This window comes from Hippocampus guttulatus, chromosome 5 (assembly GCF_054856545.1).
Source record: "Hippocampus guttulatus isolate MCC_2025c chromosome 5, RoL_Hgut_1.0, whole genome shotgun sequence".
NCBI classification, from domain to species: domain Eukaryota; kingdom Metazoa; phylum Chordata; class Actinopteri; order Syngnathiformes; family Syngnathidae; genus Hippocampus; species Hippocampus guttulatus.
The window spans coordinates 8,904,604-8,928,795 of NC_141265.1; the positions used below are offsets into that span (position 1 = coordinate 8,904,604).

General features: G+C 41.6%; 2 protein-coding genes across 17 annotated transcripts in view; one reads left to right on the forward strand and one right to left on the reverse strand.

The window, feature by feature from the left end:
• Positions 1-3,023, forward strand: part of rimbp2b (RIMS binding protein 2b) — an 88,288-nt gene extending 85,265 nt beyond the window's left edge. For 10 of the 15 annotated variants that reach the window (XM_086111529.1, XM_086111530.1, XM_086111532.1 and 7 more), the window contains 2 exons: positions 1,683-1,824; positions 2,327-3,023. In XM_086111529.1, coding sequence (XP_085967655.1) covers positions 1,683-1,824; positions 2,327-2,475 — 291 coding nt within the window. In that variant the 3' untranslated portion in view covers positions 2,476-3,023. Of the gene's footprint in view, positions 1-1,682 lie in introns of all 15 variants that reach the window. The other 5 variants (XM_086111538.1, XM_086111539.1, XM_086111545.1 and 2 more) reach the window with 3 other exon arrangements.
• A 148-nt stretch (positions 3,024-3,171) lies between these two features.
• piwil1 (piwi-like RNA-mediated gene silencing 1) lies at positions 3,172-14,739 on the reverse strand. 2 transcript variants are annotated; one of them, XM_086111246.1, is made up of 20 exons: positions 14,643-14,739; positions 13,272-13,374; positions 12,303-12,431; positions 9,718-9,932; positions 9,467-9,588; positions 8,871-8,951; positions 8,421-8,618; positions 8,180-8,288; positions 7,668-7,791; positions 7,358-7,475; positions 6,567-6,681; positions 6,306-6,493; positions 6,149-6,221; positions 5,822-6,022; positions 5,200-5,303; positions 5,058-5,128; positions 4,821-4,974; positions 4,605-4,730; positions 4,382-4,529; positions 3,172-3,636 (listed from the first exon to the last, which is right to left on the reverse strand). In XM_086111246.1, exons 1-20 carry the CDS (start codon positions 14,724-14,726, stop codon positions 3,520-3,522), a joined length of 2,580 nt encoding a protein of 859 aa, XP_085967372.1. In that variant the 5' UTR covers positions 14,727-14,739; the 3' UTR covers positions 3,172-3,519. The 2 variants fall into 2 exon arrangements, with proteins under 2 accessions (XP_085967372.1, XP_085967371.1); XM_086111245.1 differs by having other exon boundaries at positions 9,467-9,932.
• Positions 14,740-24,192: the final 9,453 nt, after the last annotated feature.

Genomic DNA, 24,192 nt, shown 5'->3' on the forward strand with positions numbered 1-24,192 from the left:
TGCTGTTTTTACTGTGTGTTGGTTGGTGACAGTAACCATCGCCAATGCATTAGACAAGATTTGTGGTATCTTCAGTTGTTTCTCCTCCGAGTGTTGTACATGACGATGTGTGTCTCCTCAAACGAGTCTCCTGCTGTAACACGTTCTAAGCTAAAAGGCGATTTGGCACTGCCCCCATCACTCAGGTGCCCCAACCCGCAACCAGTTAAAACCCGCACTTTGAAATTACTAGAGCTGCGCATTCCATCAGTACTGACGGATGTCCGTCAGTCCGTCACTGACAGATTTTGCCGACGATCGACAGGAAAAAAAATAAATAAATGACGCACTAAGCACTGATTGAAGTCAGTGTAATTGTCACTAACCGTGTCAACGGACTTCTCAGTCCTTCTCTAACGGATGCATTTTGCTAACGACGTGGATTTTTATTTTTATTTTTTTGCGTGGTATAGATTTACGGACCGGTAAAAATGACCAACGGAAGTGATGACGAACTGACTGATTGAAAATTGAAAACCATTTGAATTGCTAAGATTTTTTTCCTTTCTTTTTAAATACATTTGTTACTTTTTTTAATACAGTAATGGACTTGGAAGTTCTGGATTGTACAAGTAAAATGTGCGCAGATGAAGAAAGATAATTGTGAAAACTGCATAAATGTACTTTTATGACACAAATTCAAAGTGTCCGTAGCAACAAGCTGTAATTAAAATGTGAAATTCTGCAGGAAGAAAATCACGCGGAATGGACTAAAGTTTCAAGACACTTTTCCATCACACGACAAGTAGTAAAAAAACAAAATGACAATATGGACGTGCGGCCATGACGACAGTATCTTCCACTATTCTGGTAAAACCTCCGATTGTTTTTCGATGATCCAAAAGAACAAAGTTGAATGCATCTCACACTACTCACAAAAACAGAATAGTAAGCTTTCAGGTGAAAAAACTTGATGAACCTGAGATACACTACATAACCTTTACAGATGTACTTGTAACCTTTATACTTTGGAGTGCAAATGTCCAACTGTGAAGTGTTTCAGTACCACTTGCGCGTTTGCAGTTCAAAGTCACAAGGTTTGATCACCCAACAAAGGCTGCGGTGCCTTTTGGGCTCATCTTGAATTTTCACCGGAAAGCCACATTACATGTCACTTACGAGTAGTGTGATCCAAAACGTCTTGTTAAAATGAAGCCTCAAGTGATGCAGAGGTATGTCAACACTTCGGTCCAGCCACCACAGCATATCAATACTGTACCCGTATGTCTTCCTGAAGTGCAACTTGAAGCCTTTTAGCTTATGATTACAGAAAAGGAGTCGTGACTAGTCATTTCTCTGTAACCCAGTTGTATCACTAGTCTCTCTAGCTTCAGTACATGTATTTCAGACGTCAATGTGCGATGTCCCCTCTTGTGTCCAAAGGCAAATGTATTTGTGTAAGGAGCTGCCATTATTTGGGAAATGTCGTCTTGTTAAATTGCGGAAGTTAGTCGATGCTTCGGCTGTGTTGTTCATGACTGCGGGCAGCTTCATACAGAAACAAGACAAGCAATGTTTGCACTCGGCAGGGCCTCAGAGTGCTTCTAGTTTTTTTTTCTAGAGCTAGACTTCAGCTCACTGATGGTGTGACCGACAGCTGGTTTTTTAACACCCTCAACTGTCCCCTACGGGTCTCCCATTAGGTTCCAGGGGACAAATGGGGCCGGCCCAGAAGAGCAGGTTCTCCCCCAGTGCATCCACACATCCTGCACTCCCATCAGGGCACCACTGGACATGCACGCCTCCAAAAAGACAAAAGGACTGCACTCCAAAGGAAAGAAACTGGTACTTGGCGCTGTTAACAGACAACTTGACCTATAGTGGACAGGTGGCATTTATTCCGATCGTTAAAACCTGGCAAGTTACTGATGTGAAAGTGGGACCATGGCGTACTTTTACACACCGTGGTCAGTATGCTGTGCATTCGGCAGGCGTTTCCAGGTATCATGTTAACCACTAGGGAAATTTCCCTTTACAAATAAGCACACCGTCTCAGCTACAAGGTCTCCGTAGCCACTTTCGTCTCATAGGTCAAACCTCCATATACAATACTTGCCTTATCAGTTTTTTGTTCAACATTTAGTCAAATGTGACCACGTTAATGCAGATGTCTCATTTGTGTCGTCTCGAAAACTACGTGGCACTCTAGTTCAGGCTATGGTAAATGTCCTCCAAGAGTCCTTTACCGATGACTTCAAATGCAATGCCCCGACACAAAAGAATACATATACATATATATATATATATAATTTTATATCAGTAACAATGAGCACTTTCAGTCCATTAGGACCCTTTGGAGATTGGAATGAAAGTGGAGTCCACCTGACAAAAGGCTACCTCTTTAGAGCCCATCTCTCCTGGACCCAAACCAACTTCATTGGAAATGTTAGATCCCGACACTCGCATGATGATGATGCAGAAATTCAAGTACTGTAAACCTATGTGTAGCCACACTTCTTATACTGTCTGTAGTGAATGTATGATCAGTTGAAAGCCAATGTATTTAGCTAGCCCCAATAACAGTGTAACGACCATCACAGAGCATTAAACCCACATCCCATCCCCATGCGTCAAAAGGGACGTGTGTACCCCGAACAAAAACCTCAAACTGCCAAAAGAAAGATCCAATGTATGCAACACAATGTGAAAAATGTGTACACTTCTTGTTGAGAAATATGTCAACCGATGTGACGACCGGATATTAGACTAACAGTTTCCTCAGTCAACATTGCTTCCAATCATTTTTGTGTGACTGTTGCTCTTTTGTAAATTGTTTATAAATGTTTATACTTGATTTTCAGACTGCCTTTTTTGTACATTCACTTTATAATTATGCAGTGCAAGCGTTTGTCATGGTGTGAAGACCTTTTAGTTTGCAATGTGAGCTAGCTTTATAATAATAATCAGCCTATATTGATGGATTCAAACTATTGTGTGGGTGCATGTGCAATCTTTTCTAAATAAATTTGATATTTTGTAACATTTGTATGTCTGACTGACCAAAAAGAAACAACGCTTTTTCCGCCCCATCTTTTATATGACAATACAAACAAAACCTTTCAAGAAGGCAGACATTGCCGCATCTTTACAAATCAATTCAGGATTCTTCAAAAAGAATAAAAAAAAACTTTCTGCAGGCACATTGTTGCGAAACTTCAAGGCAATCAATAACACATAAAATTAACCAACTGCTGAACAAGCATTTTCAATCTCAACAAATGAGAGGTTGTCCACGTCTCTATGCTTAGATATGGAACCACAACGAACATTTTGGGCACAAACGTAAAATCCAGGTATCCCGGTCTTTTGTTATTCCACATTGAAGATGTTCCTTCTTAGAAATAGCCTCTATATATATATATATATATGTGTGTGTGTGTGTGAGGAAAAAAGTACAAGGGTGTTGATTTGAACAGCCTCTCAAGGGTACAGACAGCATGCAATTTGCACAAGGCATGAACATACAGGCAAGCTTCCTCCCTACAGATAAAAGAGGAGGTCATCCAGCTCCATATTGGGTTCCCTGTGGAGACTTTGACCAACAAGGAAGGCCAACTTGTGGGCATACTGACAAGGGGCAGGGACTGCGATGATCCCCTACAAACAGTAGGAAATAGTTCACATGGACATGCCAAAGGAAGCAGATTCTGGGGTCTACTTCATTAATAAAGGAAACTGTCAGGTTGAATATTTTAAATGCTACAAACAGTGCCCAATATTCTGCCGTTTACGATAAACCCCAGTTACAGTTCCTTTTTTCGATTCCGGATCCAAATGATCCTTGACTCAGATAATTTTCGGGGGCCGCATTACAGGCTGTAATGAACACTTGACAGTGGCTGTGTTCTTTGACCGCACTGTATTGCAGTACTTGCTTCCTACACTGGGTGGCAAGGTAGGAGAAGTGAAGACGGCAGTTAGTTCTCATCCATCCCTTGCTTTCAACCAGTCACCCACCATGTGCCACTTGAGATAAGTACATATATTTGCCGCTTTGCTTTTTTTAACCGTGGGTCTGAATGTTATAGCATGGGATATTTGCAAAGAAAGGCACAGTTGGAATTTTAATGTTTATTACTTTAAAAAGAGAGGGATGTCCCGGTCACGTCTTTTTCTTTTTTTTTGCACCCGAGTCTGATTCCTTGGTTTTAAGTATAATATCTGTCAAGTCAGTTTATTTGTATCTGATTCATAGCTTAACCGGCAAAATAAAATTAATTACAGCCCTACAAAAAAAACTCAATTGAATGTAGATTAAAAACTATTTGCATTTTCTTTTTAACTTACATTTTACACAATGTCCCAACTTCACTGGAATTGGGGTTTGAATATGGTGAGTTACCTGCCAGTTGTAGTACATGTGGCACAGCTTGTAGGTGAGCCGCTGCATATGGTCCGGTTTCAGTCCACTGGTGTCATACACAACATTGTAGTGGGTAGGAGAGACACTTCCAAAGTTGACCGCCTGGCTCACAATGTAGAAGTCGTACCTGCCAAATGAAGATCATTGTGGTCCTCCCAAAGAAAACATGATCGCGATTATCCTCAATGTGGAATAAACGTACCACTCCGGACGAGTGACCCCTGTGTCGACCACTGTCCCTGGTGGGGGGTTTAAGACCTTTCCACTGCTGTGCTCAAAGAGCCTGCAGTTGATGCGCTTTTTCACCACCACCATGCTCAGCTTGGGCCTGGCCAAATGGATCGACAGTACAAAAAAAATACAAATAATAGTTCAAAAGTGCCACGTTGACTCAAGTGTCACCTGAAGGAAAACTCACATGTACTCTTCGCCCATGGACTTGACAGAGTCGATGATCTGGGCCACCTCGTAGTTGACCACATTGTGCAGCTGGCCGTCGCCCACGCCATCACGGTACACAACGATGCGGGACGGAAAGCATTTGTTGAATTTGTAGTAGTCTTTGAGCGCGCCTGCAAAGCAAATTTTTGCATGGAGAGTAGCACTAAGGTTTTATGATTTTGTATAGGGTACGGGATTTGGATTTTGAACTTGCCAGCAAAAGCCATCTTCAGTCCATCCATAATTTCCTGACCTCTGCTTTGCAGTTTGACCTTTGAGTACCATCTAAAAAAAAAGGTGCGTTACACATTGTTGCAGAGTCAAAGCTGTGCAATGTCTTGGTTCTTTTCCCAAACCTGCTCATGTTCTGATTGAGGCTGGCCACCAGAGCCCCAATGGACCTTTTCCCAGCAGCATTATCGTGGAAGCAATCGATACCCACAATCATCAGCTGCTTCAGCTGCACACAACAAAAGTGAGTGGAACAATGTTGGATTTGTTTTTCTTTGTATGACTTCACTGCCCTCAAAGAACTGTGGATTTATTGACTGCGACCAACAATACCAACAGTCCATGCTTGAGCAACAAGACATCTAAGTTGTTCAGAAACTATTTCAAACTTTCCTGTTTTGCCATCCACAAGTGTGATTTCTAGTACAAATACTTTTTGCCATCGTTAAAGGTTATCTGTTGAGGGTTTAATGTCAAAGTCAGCATCGTGACTTGAAATCAATGCCTTTTTGGGGGGCTCAACTTCTGTACTATAGAGGGAACTCAGAGGGGTCACCTAGCACTTCACTTTCAGATGAAGGAAATTGGACAACATCTACATAATTTACCTTCATCACAAGCTGCTTCCCAAGCAGAAAACCAAGAGTCATTTCCCATGATTAGAACAATGTCTAAAGAGTTTCCGGGACAGGGGAACTCTGTACAAATTTCTTGCATATCTTGCTGAGGCCATGCCTGTGGACTTACAGGTATTTCAACACTCCATAGCTCTCCGCCAATCTTGCAGGCCATCTGCAGTACAATCTTGGTCGCAATAGTCATGAGGGCTTGAGGTCGGCTGATGGTGCGGGCCACAACACACTGGCTGGGAGTGGGGCAAGCCACACACAGGTATTTCTTAACGCTGTCATATTTGTCCTTCCTGTTGCTGGTGAGGACCACCACCACCTACGAACAAGTGTAAGACATTTGCTTTATTCATCACTTCAATCCATTTTGGCAACATTTAACCCACTGAGTCAATTACATTTCAATCAATCATGTACATTAACTGTAGAACATTTTGCCACCAACCATCTGTGTCTCAGTTCTGACGTTGTGCTGCAGGGCCCTCAGCAGAGACTCTTGATGATCTTCATACTCAATCCTAATGTGGGGGAAGCCCAAGAGTTTAACGACAAAGGCTGGAGTTAAACAACATGGGTCATTCTAGACTTTTAATGGCCCTCACACTTGAGCTTTTTGTAAGGAGATCCCAAGTGGGGCTGCAACTTTGTACAGAGTCTCCAGGAGGCTTCGAGCTTCTCTGCTGTTCCGTTGAGTATAAAGCAGCAGCCAGTTTTGCAGAGGAGGAGAGTAAATCACAGGCAACCCACGCATCTCTTTGGCCCACTCAGCTGTCCGGGGGTTGTAACCATACTAAAGGACAAATCCGTCAAGATTGATTTCAACTTAAAAGAAGGGAAAAAATGCAACTCTGAAGCATTTATACCGATCTTGATTCCTGGAAAATCCTCTCTGGTGGGAGGACTCTGCCGGTCAGGTTCAGGAGCTGCTTGTCAAATTGGAGTCCCCACTTCTGCAACTCTGCCTGTGCTTCAGTATCCCTATGAAGTCAGGCAAAAGCTAAAATGGCCAAATTTAAAATTTAGCAGTGTTTCCTCATAACAGTTAAACACAGTCTGAAAAGTTCATGTCACGACCATTATCACGAAAAGTATTGCAATTATTACAATGACTAAATCAAAAAATAAAGCATGTCATTTAAATCATGGGTTTATGAAAAACACACCCACCGAAATGATGAAATTCAATCAATTGTGTTTCCAGCTCAATTTTGTGGGCATGAATAACAACTCCACGTGTGTTTAAACTCAAGATCTCTTTATTTAGCAACTGCTCTCCTCACATGCATAACAACAACTCCCTCCAACCCTGTGCGCTCTCTCCGCATCACCAAAACAGCACTGCCCCCTAGCGGTGTGGGATGTCAAAGTTATTAAAATAAAACTATGTCTCGTCTTTAAAGAACTAACTAGCTAAATAAATAAATGTACATTGAGTGAAGTGTCCATTGTTGTTTTGGCTTCATCGAATAAGGCATCTTTTGTCAGAAATATGTGCTCGCTTCCATAGTCTGAGACATTTTGATGATGAAAAAGGTCTCCTCCACTCTAAAGCCTCACTCAACGAACATTGATATCATGGTTTCAGCCAATCAGAGATAGTGATGGGCAGGACCCTCCTCTGATAGTCTTAACTTGGACAAAAGTGGACACTTACTTGTTTATGGCGGCAGAAAATCTGAGAAGGCGTCCTACCCTCTGTTCGGGGGCCAGTTTGGTGTGCATACTGAGGTCCTTCATGATGGCGTAGTCTGCTCGCATCTTGTCAGTCAAGCCTTGACAAAGGAGTTTCAATTCTGTTTGTGACAAGTACTTTGCTAACAATTTAAAGAGTTGTCTTCTCTCAACCCTTACCACAAAAGAATTGCACTGTCAGAGAAAATGTCATCATCAGAAGGATCAAGAAATTAATTTGGAATTGGTGTTGACTAATTCACATCGAGATTTTTAATTAGTATATCGCGTACCTGTAAGGTAGCACAGTTCTGGGATGAGCAGAGCTGGTCCAGCAGGAGTTTGACCTTGAGCTACCCTCTTCACGTGGCTGACCAGGAGAACTTGATTGCTATCAGCGATTTCCAGGCCATATTGCTTTTTTTAAAAAAAGTCAGAAGCAGTCAATGAACCAAATTAGATGGAGTATATGATGCACCGAAAATTCAATCAATGAAAAGTTTTCTTCCCAACATTGGCCAAGGGCAAGAGGGCTGTCTCTTTGGTGGCTGCGGAAAAAGTGTGCATTACACGGAAGGCACCAGAGAGCTCGCTCTTGGACAACTTTCAAACTATAGGGCAAATTGCCCGATTGGGATTTCTTGTTAAATCTGATTTTTATTTTATGTCGTCATTAACATTGCAAAAACAAATGCCACTTTTACTGTAAATGGAATGCTTTCATGACGTGACACGTGTGTCGGCAAAACAAGACGTCACATGGCACAGTGCTTACTGAACTGAATATGGCATTGTGTGTACTAACATTTTTGTAGTAGTCCTTGAAGGAGATATCTGCCTCGCCTCTCTTGAATGTGTTGGAGGGTGTTTGATCCCAAGCAATGTCATCAATCCTGTAGGTTTTGTTGTTGTATCTAACAATGACAGGGGTGGGTAGAAAAAGAATTAAGAACAAAGAAACGCATGTCAATTGATATATGCGTTTCATTCAGACCGACTTCAATTGATAATGTAGAAAATAATGTCTAGTAAAATGATCTTCTTACTTAGTGAGAATAATGAGTCCAACAAGTTCCTTGGCACAGATATCACTGAAGTTATGTGGTCCACACTTCTGCCTCAGGTTCTCCATAAAGTTGAGAACAGTTTCACTACGCAGCACCTTGTGGCTCACATCGGTGCACAGCATGATGGATGACTCAAACTGCAAGATGGCTGAGGTATAGCCTGGCCATATAGTCAGCCTGGGAAACATATTTAGCATTAAAGGCTATTTGTTTAAAATAATAATAATAATAATAAAAAAATCAAAATAAAAAAAGATCCTTATGTGCTTATCAGGTTCTGAATCATGTATCAGATATTAGCCAAGAGATTTTAAGTAAAAAAAGAGTCGTTTTCATGAGAACCCAATGCTAGCAACACAACATTTTATTGAATTTAAATACCTCAGCAAAACGTTTTAAATAGTGTTCTAAAAGTAAAGCAAGATGTACCTGTGCTGCGGAATGTTGAGCGGATCGTTGGCGTTGTAATAATTGCGTCCAATCTGTTGCATGCCAAGGATTCTCAAAATCCTTCAAGGAAAAATACAAAGGAATTAGAGAGACACTATAACTTTTGGACATAAGTAGGATTTGGCATTTGTATACTGAGCATTCCAGTTCCGGTACATTCATTCATTTCCGGTTCCAAATGATTCTCGAACAACAAGGCAGTGTCGTCGGTGTATTAGGGTATTTGGTAAGATATTACTCTGAAGTTGGCCTGTACCACATTGGTGGCAGGTTACGATCATGCATGGCATCACTTCAGCTCGTTGTACTGTCTTCCTGACCTTGCACACCAAATAAATGTGTGCCAAAAGGCAGAAAACTTTGACTCCAAAATTAAGTGATTGCCTAATTTTTGGGAACGTATCCTTATTTGTTATTTGTTTCTTAAAATCAACTAATACCCCTGTCAAATATAAAAGTACTGCTTTGATGCCACAAGACAAATTTTGGGATGAACATGAAAAAAATTAAGTGTTACAGTGGAAAGATTATATGCAATAGTTCACTGCAAATCAAATGCAAACTTGAAAGCTGACCTTCTGAAAATAATGTTGTAAAACTGGAGGCACACTGGTGACGTTGGAGGCAGTTCATTAGTCAGGATGACAGTTATCTGCACATCCTCTCCATTCTTCGTCTTACTCTGCAGCTCAGTTACCTGAACACATGGCATGCATTTGTATGCAAGAAAAATGTCAATAACTGTTCCGTTTTCTAAGTCAAAGACAAGACCGACTGTTTTATGCCATAGGCCACTGTATGTTGTCAATGCGGAGATTGCCTTGACCTTGTTATGAAGTCTCTGAGGCAGAAACAGTACTGCTCCATCGAAGCAGTGAGCAGAGCCCAGGACTTGCACATGCTGGAATAGGAGGGCTGACCGAAGGCGACGGGATTCCATTGGTGGATTGAAGTCCACATGGTATTGGTACAGAACCCACTGAGGGCGGGACACGATGCGAAAGAAGTTGGCTGACAACTGAATAGCAGCGCCACTTGTTCCTGAAAAAGTCAACATGCACTCAGATGGATACGTTATTAAGGCCGAGAGCAGGGGTCACCAACGTGCTGCCCGCGGGCACCAGGTAGCCCACGAGGACCACACCAATAGCCCACCAGTGCTATGATTGTGATTTGCTAGTTGAAATTATGATTTCCAAATGCAAACCCTGGCAGTATTGTGAGACATCTTTAAGATGATCAGAGCCTAAAATTTTAAATCATTAAGTATTAAAAACAACACATTATATTATTAAATGTAATTTGTAGATGTTATTTCAGACTTGTATCAATTTGGTAGCCCTTCACACAATCAGGTCACACGAAGTAGCTCTCACTCTCAAAAAAGTTGGTGACCCCTGCCCTACAGAAATTCCAGCATCCATTTTCATCAAGAATAGAACGAAAGATTGCAGGTAAGAAAATAATCATGCTAAGCCGTGATTTTAGGGCTGCAACAATCGTTAATTAGGTGTTTGTTCATCGTGATTTGTTGCGTCGCACAATTATTATGTCGGATACCCTGTGCTGTCCCTGTTGTATGCTGTGTGCTGTTCCTGCTGTGCGCAATATGACGAAGTAGACTCCTTGTCTGTGTAGATTTTCAGTCATCCGGCTCATGGTACTCCGAAAGGTTGAATTACGACAACTGGACTCTTCTTGTTTGTTGATGTTTAATCCAGCCTTGAACCCAAAAAGCTTCTTTCATTTTTGTTGTTGGGTTTTTTTTTGTAAGCAGTCTCGAGACTGTCAACGATAGGGTGCTGCAGTGTGGTTAGTGAAACGACCGTCCTGCATAACCGTTGGTGAATCTAGCTTCTTTTTTAAAAATTCAAAATACATTTCCGTATTTTCCGCACTGGATTATGAGGCACACCTTCAATGAATGGCTATTTTGTAAAACATTTTTTCATACAATAGACACTTCGCATTAAAAGGCGCAATCTACAATGCCTCCATAAGATGGTGCTACGCTCCTTCCATTCAACTCGAGAGGCGTCCGTTCAACTTGAGAGACGTTCATGACCGCCTCTGAAAAAATGTAAATTAACTATTACTGTACTTAAATGAAACTACGAAAATTGAAAATAATGCATCAAAACAGAAACTCAAGCGAGGAAATCACAAAATAAATTCTATATCCCCCCTACAGAATTTATTTTGTGATTTCCTCGTTTGATTTTCTTCGTGGTTTCATTGAAGTAAGAATTAATTTACGTTTTTTGGAGGCGGCCATGAACACCTCTCAAGTGGAACGGTAGAAGGCACGGAGACGGGCAAAGACGTACAGTACCTGTAGTTGCTGAGACTGTGAAAACCATTAACAAAGTCTGTGTTTAAAAAAATAATAAAAACCACAACCACAGCTCTCCTTTTTTCAACAAATACCCGTGCGTCTTTGTCCGTCTCCTTCCCTTTTTTTCTTCCGGTCAACTCGAGAGGCGTTCATTACCGCCTCCGAAAAACGCATTGGTATTTCTTTTATCATAGCTCCAACAGTATGACCAGATAAGATAAGAAAACCTTTAATAGTCTCACAATGGAGAAATTCCCACTTCACAGCAGCAAAGTTATGAGAGGAAGAAGTAGAAGAACAAAATGGGAGCTGCTGGAAAGGCAGCCACTCTCGCGGCGCCATCTTGAAGTCAAAATAACACAACACGATGTCAGTCATAGTTATTTATTCCTTTGTTATGCATTCACAAATGATGAATTCACAATATAAATTCTGTAGGGGTGGCTATAGAATTTATTTTGTGATATCCTCGCTTGCTTTTCAGTATTGATGTATTATTTTCAATGTTTGTAGTTTCATTGAAGTCATCGTTACTTTGTTTTTCGGAGGCGGTCTTGAACGCCTCTCGAGTCGAACGGAAGAAGGCACGGGACAGACAAAGACGTACTGTACCTTTATTTGTTGAAACTGTTTTAATTAACACCACAGCTCTCCTTTTTTCGGAGCTGCAACACAAACTTATTTAATAAAGCAGCGACACAGTTCACTGAACCAACAGCAAGTTATAACATGTCTCCAGGAAGGAGCCATCTTGGAGTCAAAACGTATTACCGTAATGACCATACAAAAAACGAACCGGATTTTAAGGTGCTCGGTGAGCTTTTAAGAAAATGGAAGACTTTTTGGTGCGCCCTATAGTGCGGAAAATACGGTACTTTAAAAGCACTGGGATTTTCGTGCAGAAACATGTTTGTGCCAATTTGGAATGGTGTGCTGTTTTTTAAAGAAAAGAATGGAAATTAAAATGTTTTGACACAAATTCATTAATAAAAAATGGTTTAGACAAGTAATTGATTTACAACTTTTTTTTTTTTTTTTTAACAGATCATTGTTGAGCTTTTCAAATCGTCACATACCAGACTTTGAAGCTTTCACATGCTCCATCGTCTGCCTGGTGTTAATACCGACATCATAGAAATCTCCTCTGCGTCCACCTCTCTCTCCTATCTTCACCTGATGAAATCCAGCTGAGATCTCCATAACAGCTACAATATAAGATGCGCAGAAAGAACCAGCAGTTGACAAGGTAAGCAAAAGTACATAAAACACAGCTGACATCATACTTCTCAAGATTAACTACTTTTATGCAGAGTTCAGACTACACGTTTTGTTGCTTACGATGGTCGCTAAGGTTGTAGAATGAGAAATCTTTTAGATCTTTGCAGCGGCATGGATCAGCTGTAGAATGGTCATCTCCAACCCAGAGGTTGGGGGTTCAATCCCTGGCCATTGGGATTTTATTATTTTTTCTAACAGAACTTTGATGAATTTTTGTTGTAAAATCAAATTCTTTACAATATAAATGTAAATTTTTATTGGTGCTGTGTTTTTTGTGCTTTATGTTGGTGTTATAATTTATTGGAAAAATGTGTTCCTTCTATAAAAAGTTATGTATATGTCGGTTTGATTTGACATGCTATCATAAATTTGTTCTGTGTGGATTGAGCAAGTGGCACCAACCAGACTTGATCATTGCATACTGCTGCTCAAGGTATCGTCTGATGGGAGGTTTTTGTAGAAGTCAGACAAAAGCAGTCCAAAGAGCAAGGAAAAAGTTTATGGTCACGCAGGACCATGGGACACAAGTGCGGGTCAATATGGTTAATGCTAATTTAGCCTGAGCATGCTATCTGTGAGTTACGGACATGTCAACACAACTTAAAAAAATAAATAAATAAAAGCAGTGGATGTTTGTCTGCAATGTGTCGGTTGGGTGCAAATCAGGCTACGTTCGTGGAGTCTGAGCGCAACTTGCATTCAAGAGCAGAATCAGGCAAAAGGATTATACCCTGTAATACAACCATGACATCTTAGTGAAAACTTACCTTTTCCAGAAAATGGTACCAGACTTTGTTTCTGCCTCCCTCGACCAACAAGCCCACCTTCTTCTTTTACTGCAACTTCCGGTGCAGGTTCTCGTGCCAGAGTCTTGCAAGAGCAACGAGGATGAAAAGTTGAACATTTGCCATGACAGTTGCAGTCAGTTAATGTAACGTCTGGATGTCGTTGCTCTCCATTAGAAGTGCACAATAGATCACAAGAATATTGTCACCGCAATAATGGCACATGCAATGTGTGTATCCAAAGACGTACAATAAATTAATACTCGTGCAATTACATGCTTTGATGTGACTTCGACCAATTAGATGCAACCCTATCTGGGCATCACCACCCAATAAGAGAACAATATGCAGTCAGTTTTGCATGAGGACGTATTTTGATGGCCACCGTGCAGCGACACCGAGATAAACCATCTGGCCAGCTCTCCTGTGACATGTTTTAGCTGCCGTTTCAAAGTGAATGCAGCCGTTGGCAGGTAGTCTGCCCAGTCAGGCCAGCCACCACAGCAATTGTTCAGAAGCTATTATGCAATGTGCCACAAGGATCCGCTTCCAAATAGAAGCAAAACCATTAAAATTGTGCATCATTTTATTTTGAACTTGGAAGCTGACTTGACTTAAAATTGTGGCTGGTCTGACCTTTTCTTATTGGGGCCTATTTTCTCGTATGCGTAAGTCGGAAAAGGGGCGCTGCTGCACACTTTTCGGGCTGAGTAGATTGCCCCATGGACTTAAGTGTGTGACTTGCATACCTTGTAAAAAAAATGTATGCACTCTTGGTGGAGCGACAATGAATTGAAGAAAGTCATGTCAAATCTAGCTGTGTGCTCTCTCAGAGCCTCAAAGCAACACTCCAGTCAAAATTCATTTTACTTCTATTAGGCAGTAAGTATGAACAATTATCAATGGCCTGCCGCGTGACAAATGGCAGTTGTGAAATCCATAGAAGTGATGCGTTAAAACAACAGTTGTTTCTACAAAGGGAAGAGCACCTAATATGCATTTAGTCATGAGCACAGTGCTCTGATTAAATTGTTTTTTTTGAATTTATGAAATAGAAAGCAAATACAGATGCTCCTAGGTAGCCTGTCGGATGAGCAGCACACAATGCTGGGACAATACTTCTGGTTCCATAGGCAAGTTAATTTCACTTATAAATTGTGACATACTGTACATTCTACATATATCTTTATGGAATGCACGTCTCAGAAAAACTCCACAAGCTGCAACTTGAGGGCAGACATTCTACATTCATCTGTTGCCTCCAATATTTGTGCTTCTATGTAGTTATATTTTGTTTTCGGATACGCGACAATTCAACATCAATGTGTATCGCAACATTTGAGCGATGCTCACCCCTGGTGCAACAGGATCCTGGCCACGTGCTCTGCCTCTTGATCGTGAACGTGCTCGAGTCGGCATTTGCTCTCGACTGGCCATTTTCCCCTCAATCCTCTTCTTTATTTCTTAAAAACATGCAAAGTTACTTTTCAGCACGGGAATCCACTGCAAACGGCTCACAAAACGGCCATATACGAGCAGTGATCCAAATGATAATTAGTCGATTAAATCTCGTTCGAGGCTTCCAGCGTTTGTTTGGGCCCGGTTAGCACTTGCTCGTTGGGATTATCCTTTCCATGTGCCCAATCTGCTAACCTTCGCTAATTCAGTGAATATTTCGACAACAACGAGTATCAAAACTAATAGCAGTCTAGTCTCTGAGAGCTTTACTGTGCGACATAATACATTTTCATTTGCCTTAATCGACAATGATTCAAATTATTTTTCGAAGTTGATGTCTCATTACAAATTATTAGCTGCGGATAACAGAAATGAAGAACTTCTGTTCAAAATTGTAAATTACATACATTTTGATTCTCATACTTACGCAGAAAAAAGAATTCTATCGGCGACTACAAGTTTCTGAAGCCAACGGTCAAATTGCGTTAATTAATATGGTGCATTTGCGTTGTAACTCACAATATCATTCCGCGCGCAAAGTGCAATAGACCGCTGTTCAATATTTTAAAGAAGACTTCATTTGCAAATAAAAATTCAGCTCTTCTGAATTAGACCAAATCTTTTGTTAGTTGACGTCTTGGGGGGAAAAAAAGTTATCCCTGATTTGTTTCCAGAACTATTTCTTTTCAGCGCAGTAATTCGGTTTAACTGTGTGTTGATGGAGGGCGCGAGTTATGAAACGCAGTTTGAGCTAATTCCACTTGAGGGCAGCAAAGACTGGCTGTAAATATGGGAACGTTGGTTTCCCTCTGTTGAACATTTTTGTTTTAACTGATGAATGTTTTATAATACAATAATCTGAAATAAAGACATAAGTTATTACTTGAAGAGGAGTAGTAGCAGTAGTACTTCTCCTGATACTACTGCATTTGAAACTACTAGTAGTAGTAGTGGTAAATATGGATTTGATAAATTTAGTAAAAATAAATGATGAAGACATTTTCAAATGTATAGCTATATTTGCTGCATGAAGACACTGCAGTCAATAGTTATTCTGAAATGGCTGTGTCCTTATGTATTTATTTGATTTTCGCACTATCTGAAATGGAACTTGGCATTTCGAGGAAAATGAATGCAGGCCTTTCATGTCTGAGATCTGAGTGATATCAGATTTACATCTGAAACGACCTGCTTTTGTCTTCCGTCTGGGTTTACCTGATGAAGGAGGATAAAAAGAATGCATGGGCAACACTTCGTTTCGTACTTTTTTGTTTTGCTTTTTTTAATCAAGGGAACATTACACCAAGAGCCACTGCAAATCCAGGTATTATGAATAGAATATGCAGCAGTCCCCTCTGTGAGCCATCACCTTACCGTAGTGGAGGGGTTTGTGTGTCCCCATGATTTTAGGAGCTAAGTTGTCTGGGGCTTTATGCCCCTGGCAGCGTCATCCATGCAAACAGGTCCTATGTGAGGGACCAGACAAAGCACAGCTCAAAAGACCCCTTATGATGAGCAAATTATATTGATCAAGGTTTCTCTTGACCGGTCAATAGGGCTCCCCTCTCGAGCCAGGTCTGGAGGTGGGGCTCGCTGGCGAGCACCTGGTGGCCAGGCCAACACCCACGGGGCCTGGCTGGGCTCATCCCGAAGAGGCAACATGGGTCCCCCTTCCCATGGGCTCACCACCTGTGAGAGGTGCCAAAGGTGAATTTGCCTCCACACAATGTCTGGGCTCTGGTACCAGTTCTCTCGAGAGGGGTTGGACACTCTTCCACTCAGAAGTTGCCCACGGTGAGATGCACAGAGCAGGTGACTGCAGACCGGCTCAGTCCCTGAACATTGGGGTTCACACTGGTGGACAAGAGGCTTGCCTCCCTCTGCCTTTCCTGAATGTTTTTTGTGCCTGTGCACCAAACAGCGGCTCAGACTACCCACTCTTTTTGGAGTCCTTGGGGGTTGTGCTGGAGAGCGCTCCCGCTAGGCACTCCCTCATTCTGCTGGGGGATTTCAATGCTCACGTGAGCAATGAGAGTCCGACCTGGAAGGGCGTGATTGGGAGGAACGCTCCCCACCAATCAGAACTCGAGTGGTGTTTTGTTATTGGACTTCTGTGCTTGTCACGGATTGTCCATAACGAACACCATGTTAAAAAAAAAATCACAGGACTAAGCCAGGAGCTGAAAAATAGAGGGAGGGAAAGAGCTGGAAGCTGAGCAATATTGGAGGCATGCAACCTGCCAAGGACAGTGTTGACTTCATATATTCTAGTCAAAACGTTCGAAAAGTCTGCTGCATTTTATTTTACTGCTTCTGTTTTCATTTGACATTTTTGCATAATGCTACAATTTTACCAGACAAAAAGTGACAACAGATGTGGTCACAAGGTGTGTTCCAAAGCGCACAGGGCTTGTTACTCTGCTGCTTTGACAACAACTAACTGTCCATCCTTCCTTCCTTCCTTCCTTCCTTCATTCCTTACATTCATCGACCCAAAAAATGTCACCACTTCACTCCACAAAAATTCCCTCTTGGGACTTCACAAAGACAAAAGAGTTTGTCTCAATCTTTATTTGCATAATGTATTGCTCGGTGGATTTCCTTTCCCAGCCAACGCAATGATTGCCTCTCTCCTTCCTTGAGCAAATTTTCTGCTCTACTCACCGCACATATGTGGCGTGCCTCATGGTAGCATCGATTGCGTATCCATTGTGCATTATGAGCAAATGCGTCCCCTCTTGCAAATATGTGGAGGATGAGGCCTGACACGGAGTGCAAGTTCTGTGTCTTAAGGAGGGGTGACCCTGATGCTGTCAGGGTGAAAATGGGCCAAGTAATAATATGTTTAAGTAATTGGCCAGATAGCGACTGAGGCCAATGAAGATGCTCAATTTCTTATATATTGCAGGGCTCATACCCGAGCGGAAGTGCGTCACGGGAATTATTTTCGATAAAAACATAACCCATCCATCTGTCCATCCATCTATGTTTCCCTCAATAAAACATACGACAATAACTGACAATTTAACAATTTGAATTAGTTTTGTTTAAAAAACATACAATACCAGTGATAACAAAATATATGACTTTATTGTTATGACGGATATGTAAAAGAATAACCCTCCGAAGGCACTTTGGGCACGATTTTAAACGAAAAGCTGGGGTCATTGTCTGGCGAATATCTAGAGAACATTTGGCAAAAGTTTGTGACCTTGAACGAACCCAGACGATAACGTTCGCTACCTTCCCAAACACCCGCAAAACTTCGCCGCTAAGTGGGATACGGGTTTTCATGTCGTAAGATGACAGTCAATACTTCTCATTGTCCTTGGGGCCAATGACCATGATCTGACTTTCACTGAGCCACAAAATCATGATTCGTAGATTCTAAGCAACATTGCTTGTTTTCTGAATAAAATATAAACAAGGGGAAATATCAAACCCATTAATCTTTCATTAAGCTTGCCAGATAAAAAAGAATCGCTTAAAGTATCTTTCGTTGCCATCAGTGCAAGTGCAGAAGCCCCCTGCTAACATCAAAGGCTTCTCAAAGAAACACAGTGGAGAGAGTCAGTTAGCTGAATTTGGTTGAGAACCAGCTTGCGTCTGCCTTTTGAAAACGACTCACATTATGATGACGCCAAGGAGGAAACACAACAAATGTTTGTCAGTTTTTAGTGGCACGAGGCGCGGATCCACATTTATTGTCACCTCAAATCAGTGTAGCAAAGAAAGGTCAGAGGTCACACAGAGCCCAAAACTGACAAGACTTCGACCATGCATCAAAATGGAGGATACTCTCCCAAGTAACTTTTTGCCCTTCATGATAGCATTTATTTAAGTAGAAGGCAGAATGAAGCACAAATGATGGTGTTAATGACATCTTTTTTTTTTTTCCATTAGCTCTCTTGCAAGCAAACACACTAAACAGCCTGGCAGCCATGCCAAGTAGGTTAATGACATGCACTGGATTAAGGTTTAGTATCGCGACGCACTTGCTACACTGTCAAACTAATCTAACAAAGAATAAAATGAACCTCCTGTGATTCTCGATATTGTTCTGACCCTCTCCCCGAGATAAACATTGTCATGATACAAAGACACTCTAAAATACACCACTGAAGAAGTCTTCAATTGACTTCAGAAGCCCAGTATCATGAGTTAGTCATGGTTCACACTGAATTAAACATGGGAAGACGGGTTTCCTTTAATCTACAGCCAAAGTGCTAAATCTGACCACTGCAACAGATATTCACCCACTTCAAAATCTTCCCTTTGATAGTGAAAGCGAAACAGCTTCAAATGTATCAGTTTGTCCTCATTTTAATGTCTCGCAGTGGCAAACACTGCTGGATGTTTTCAGCTGCTACAACGCAAATCTGATTAGTTTTCCTGTCGGCCGTTCCCTTTTGAACAAACACCATTGCTATTTAGGGGGTTATTCTTTCACATTATATTGTACTTTGGATTTGCTTTATGTATTTCATTTTTTTTTCAGGTCACTACTGTTCTTCAATGTATTATTGCAGTGCCATAACATATTGTAATATTGGCACGTCCACTCAAACACAGGTATTGCACTTGACTGAGTGCCCCGCTCGAAGAGCGAAGGAGGCAGTCCTTAGATCCTCAGGGGGGTACGCACACAACAATTTGAAACATCTTGGCCAGTTTTTTAAAAATGGGAGACTCTACACATGAAGAGGAAAACAATGAGTGGTGTGTTGAGAGCCAAGGGGGCATCCAAGACAACCAGTGTGTGATACTGTATATTTTTGTGTTGATCCGATACCAAGCAACTACGGGGCAGAATATCAGATTCTCATACGGATAGCAATATTTTTCAATCCTCCAGGTAGGTGCATCATCAAATTGCTACATCGCAATTAGTTCTCCCAAACTTCAAAGTATTTTTGTGGTGTTCCCATTTTTAACCGAAAAGAAATTGTTAAAACCCCAGACATAATTAGGACAAAGTTAATTGGTAAATAATGATACTGTTGCTCCATCCATTTTTTTTTTCCTTCAATAAACACATTTTTTCCCCAGGTACTATTTGTAAGCTATTATTCCAAAATTAAATAAACATTCTCCCTTAATGGAGTTGATGCCTCATGCACAGTGTATGATCTGTGTACAGGGAGGGGGCAAAATTACAATTTCAAAACGACAGTTACTCAGTAGCGAGCTTGGAGGATGGCGTAAACAAAATGTACTTAATCCAAATCGGACTGCTCAACCGTGATTGCCCAACGTGTCATGCATTATCACTGATGTATTCTGATGAAATACAAAAACGTATACTTCCATTTAAAAGTGAGGGTCTCATCTTTGCTGATGCGGAGTGATATTTTTGGAAAAGCAGGGATGAAGGCCTGAGGTCGTGTGGCTAATGAGATACTGAGGCAGTGGGAATGATGGTTTTAATTACTGCCTACGACTGATCTAAAGGGGGCGATTGGTGAAGAGCATGCTGAGTGTCCTAAGTTGGGAGTTCACACCCATGCCAGTCCTGCTGTGCCAGGTAGCCTTTGATGCTCAACTCCCCTCTGTTTTTTTCCCACATTGTGCTTTTTATATTCTTTGCTTGTGACGCTTCTCCTGCACCTTTGTTCAAAGCCAATGCTTTGGAAAAGGAGGGACATAACCATTGAGATTTCAATGGGATGCAAAAGGCATCTTAATCTTTTGGGTAAATTAAAGCTTCACCTTTCATACAATGCGATAATGAATTTTTGTCCCCCATTTGTTTTCCATTTGCGTTTTTTAATGCGAGCCTGAAGTTTTTCTCATGTCAAGACAGGCTGGAGAAATTAAATGAGGTGAGCTATGAGACACTCACAAATGTGGCTGGCTTTTTTAGCTATGAACATGCAGACTCTCCAAAGCCATTTTGGAATTTATCAACTCTGGGAGCCATTTTTGTTGGGGGGGGGTTCAGACCTATGGTTCTAAACTGCTGTATCGCATTATTTAAAATAAAATAAAAAAAAGATGCAGACTCGACTATTAATCAAAATAAAAATTAAGCGGGTGCCAAAAATAGGAAGGGCATGTTTGGTGATGAAAACTGAATTGCGGGAGATCCCTTCTGTCCTCTCACATTTCATAGGGTAGAATTCTCCTGGCTAGAATCTAATGTTGTTTGTGACTGCCGTGTTCCTATTCTTCTCACAGCAGGTGGGTGTTGCTATGTGTGGGCTCTGTGTTCTCTTGAAGCCCAGCTGTGGACCAAGCCTTGTTGACTTTCCAGAGATCACATGGCATTCTCATTGGGGCTGCCTGTGTGGTGCTCTACCTCTCCAGGACACTGCTGCGGTCAGCAAAGCCCTTCTTCCCATGCTGCCATGACACCTCCCCACTGCAAGAAAAAAGGTCAGGGCTGGCTAATGTTTGAACTCACCATGCACACTAAAAGCACAACATTTGCAGTCATCTCACAATATAGAACCTGTGACTAATTTGACACAAATCTCACAGTAATTAATGTTTATCATTAGCATGTATGGTAATAGCATTGTGAGATTTGTCTGACCATTGAGCGAACAGCAGTGGTTTTTGGCATCTTTGTGGTATCAATTATGTATGCATGCAACCAGATGCCAGACATCACATATGGTATATTGTAGATACTGTGCAGATGAAAAGAGGCATTCAGGCAAGAGGTGGGATTCATCTTGATTGATCCTTCATTGAGTGCCAGAGGCCAGTGTCCACCCCAGCTGACTTTGGACAAAAGACAAGATACTGTCATGTACACTTTGGATTGGTCACCAGAAAATTACAGGGCGCACATGGAAATAGAAAAGTACAGTACGTACAGTCACTGAGCTGTGCAAAAGTCATGCTAAACAAGTTTATTCAACCAACATAACGACAATAAAGCAGAAATAGTATCATGAGTGAAGAGAGAGCTCAAAGACCCTGTAAAGTGACAAACATATGTCTGGCAAATTGTGACACAACACAGAATATTATTAACAGATGTGTCAAATTTGAACTAGATCACCAAGTTTTTAAAATAAGGCTCCAAAATAATGAACACTAGAGTCTGCCTTCCTGCTGCAGGACTGTGTGGATATGTCCACAGATGCCCACAGTCAGCTGTCAATTCAGTACGTGCCTGCTTTGCGCCCTGCCGGTTCCTTCGGATGCACATGTTCTCACAGCAGAGAGGCAATCTGTGACAGCCAAGTAGCCCGTGAGCCTGGGCGGGTGGGCTCAGTCAATTTCCCTCTCTTTGGTCTCCGCTGATATTCAACGTGCTGTTGGGAGAATTGTGGCCAACCATGGTGCACTGTGTGGCAGCCACAGCAGCGCGTCGCCCTATACCCCATTTAGGAAGGATGCAGCATAAATATTACACTGCTTAATTCACAAATATTTTATTTAACCGCTGTACCAATAGACAATCAATGATCACTGTGTTGCCAATAAATTACACAATCTAATGTCGAATGACAATCATAATAATTGGAAAAATACTCATTTTAACTTTTGTAGAACTTTTTTTTCTCTAACAATCCTTCATCGCAAGATCTGTTCTTGTCAATGAATAAAATCAAGGACCCTGACCTTGAACATCGTTGGCCCCAGCTCAAGTCTGACTAACGTCACCTCTGGGCAGAGACATGAACCAAAGAGATGTAAAAGAAGTAACACCAATTACAAAAAGACTTTTGTTCCCTCACATAGACTTGTCATAGTCAAAAATGTGCTCTTCATCAAAGGGTCCAAGCCTTTGAATTGTAACATAGGCTGTGTCTAAATTCACAGGCTGAATCCTCTGAAGGCCACATTTTCAGCCACATTCCTTTGGGGCGTTTTCAAATTATTTTCTGTCTCTCGGGCAAAAATGACACAGTTTGTATCCAGACAGACATATACATGACATGTACGAACCTGTACATGTAGTACCTGTGTACTACATGTGGCACACAACTCGCTGGAAATACACAAACAGAGGCCACCCCCGTCCGCATTACTGTATTTAGAGTTATAATTTTGATTAATATTTAACATTTACATCGAACATTTTGAATTTAGATTCAACCATTTAGGTGTAATTTTATACTTGGATTAAACTACTGATATAGGCTTATATGTAAGTTCACATATTGTGAATGTGCAAAAAAAATATGACCAGAAGTTCACTTTTTTAACATTTTTGGCTAAATATGACGAAATGTGGCTATTATTTTCAGCACGAGCCACTTAACAAATGGCACCCCATAAATAAAAAGGGTGGTGGAATGAGGAAATGACACAAGCCATTCAGTACTCAGAATTGTCTGACTGACGCAGCTGTAAAAAGGTCAAAGCCCCTGTCAGCCAAACGGGGATTGTGTATTGGTTTGAGAGGGAGAAACTGAAACATTCGGGATGGATGGAGTGAGGATTTAAAAGGAGCAGAATGTTTCTCTGTACCATGACCCATTAGGCCCCTGAGGCCATAGGCATCTCTCTGCCTCTGTCTCTCTGTCGTACCTCTCTGTGATTTATGCCTAGCCTGTAATTACAGAGTCAAAAGCAGCAGCCATCACACTCATGTTTGATGAGGCACCGACATGCCCTCCCACCTGAAAACAGCCACTCGCCAGCTTGACTACTAAATGCAGCTGCAATTTTCCCTTCAGTCTCTTCTCCTCAAAATTGGCCCTAGGAACATTTTTCTGTGACAACTGGACACGAAACAAGCATACCGCCAATCACTTCGTTTCCTTTAGAAACGTCACAGTTGGGTTCCACTTGCTCTTTCTTCCAAGTTTGAACCACAGTCATTTTTGTTGAATTTGATCAACTTGACTTAAATCTTTGCAGTCAGACTTCAAAAGAAGCACATCCTGGTGTCTTGTTTGTATTTTAGCATAAATGGGGAAACAATGCACCCACTCAGATCCCACAACAGAGAGCGGAAAAAATAATTGCCATGTGTTTTGGGAAGGGCAGCTCTTGCAAGTTGGGAGGCTGCTCCTCTTTGTACAGTATATGCACAGGGATGAAAAAGACACAGCAACCTTTGTCATTAGACCAAACAGTCTTACATGGGAGTGTCTCGGTGGAGCGGCATTGTTGGGAAGTCAAAAAAAAAAGAAAAAGGAGCAAGAGAGGAAGAATGTGCGACTACACGAGTGTGACAAAATGCTATTGGACTCATTTGCTCCCTACGGCCACCGTGCAAGGTAGGGGGCCCGGGGGACCAACTGGCCTTTTCGGCATGGGCACAATGCAACAAGGCACAGCTGTCTTAACCTAACTGACACCACTGTTGTCTGCAGGTCAAATCCTTGAATATAAATGAACTGACTCAATGCCCCTTGCAGTGGTACTCAATAGTGTCTCAGTCACATATAAGAAGCTCTCGCTGTCCTTTCGGATCTCCCCCGACCCGCCCCTAGCCTATGGCTGCTTTTAGATCCAACAGGCTTGATTGAGCAAAGTTAAA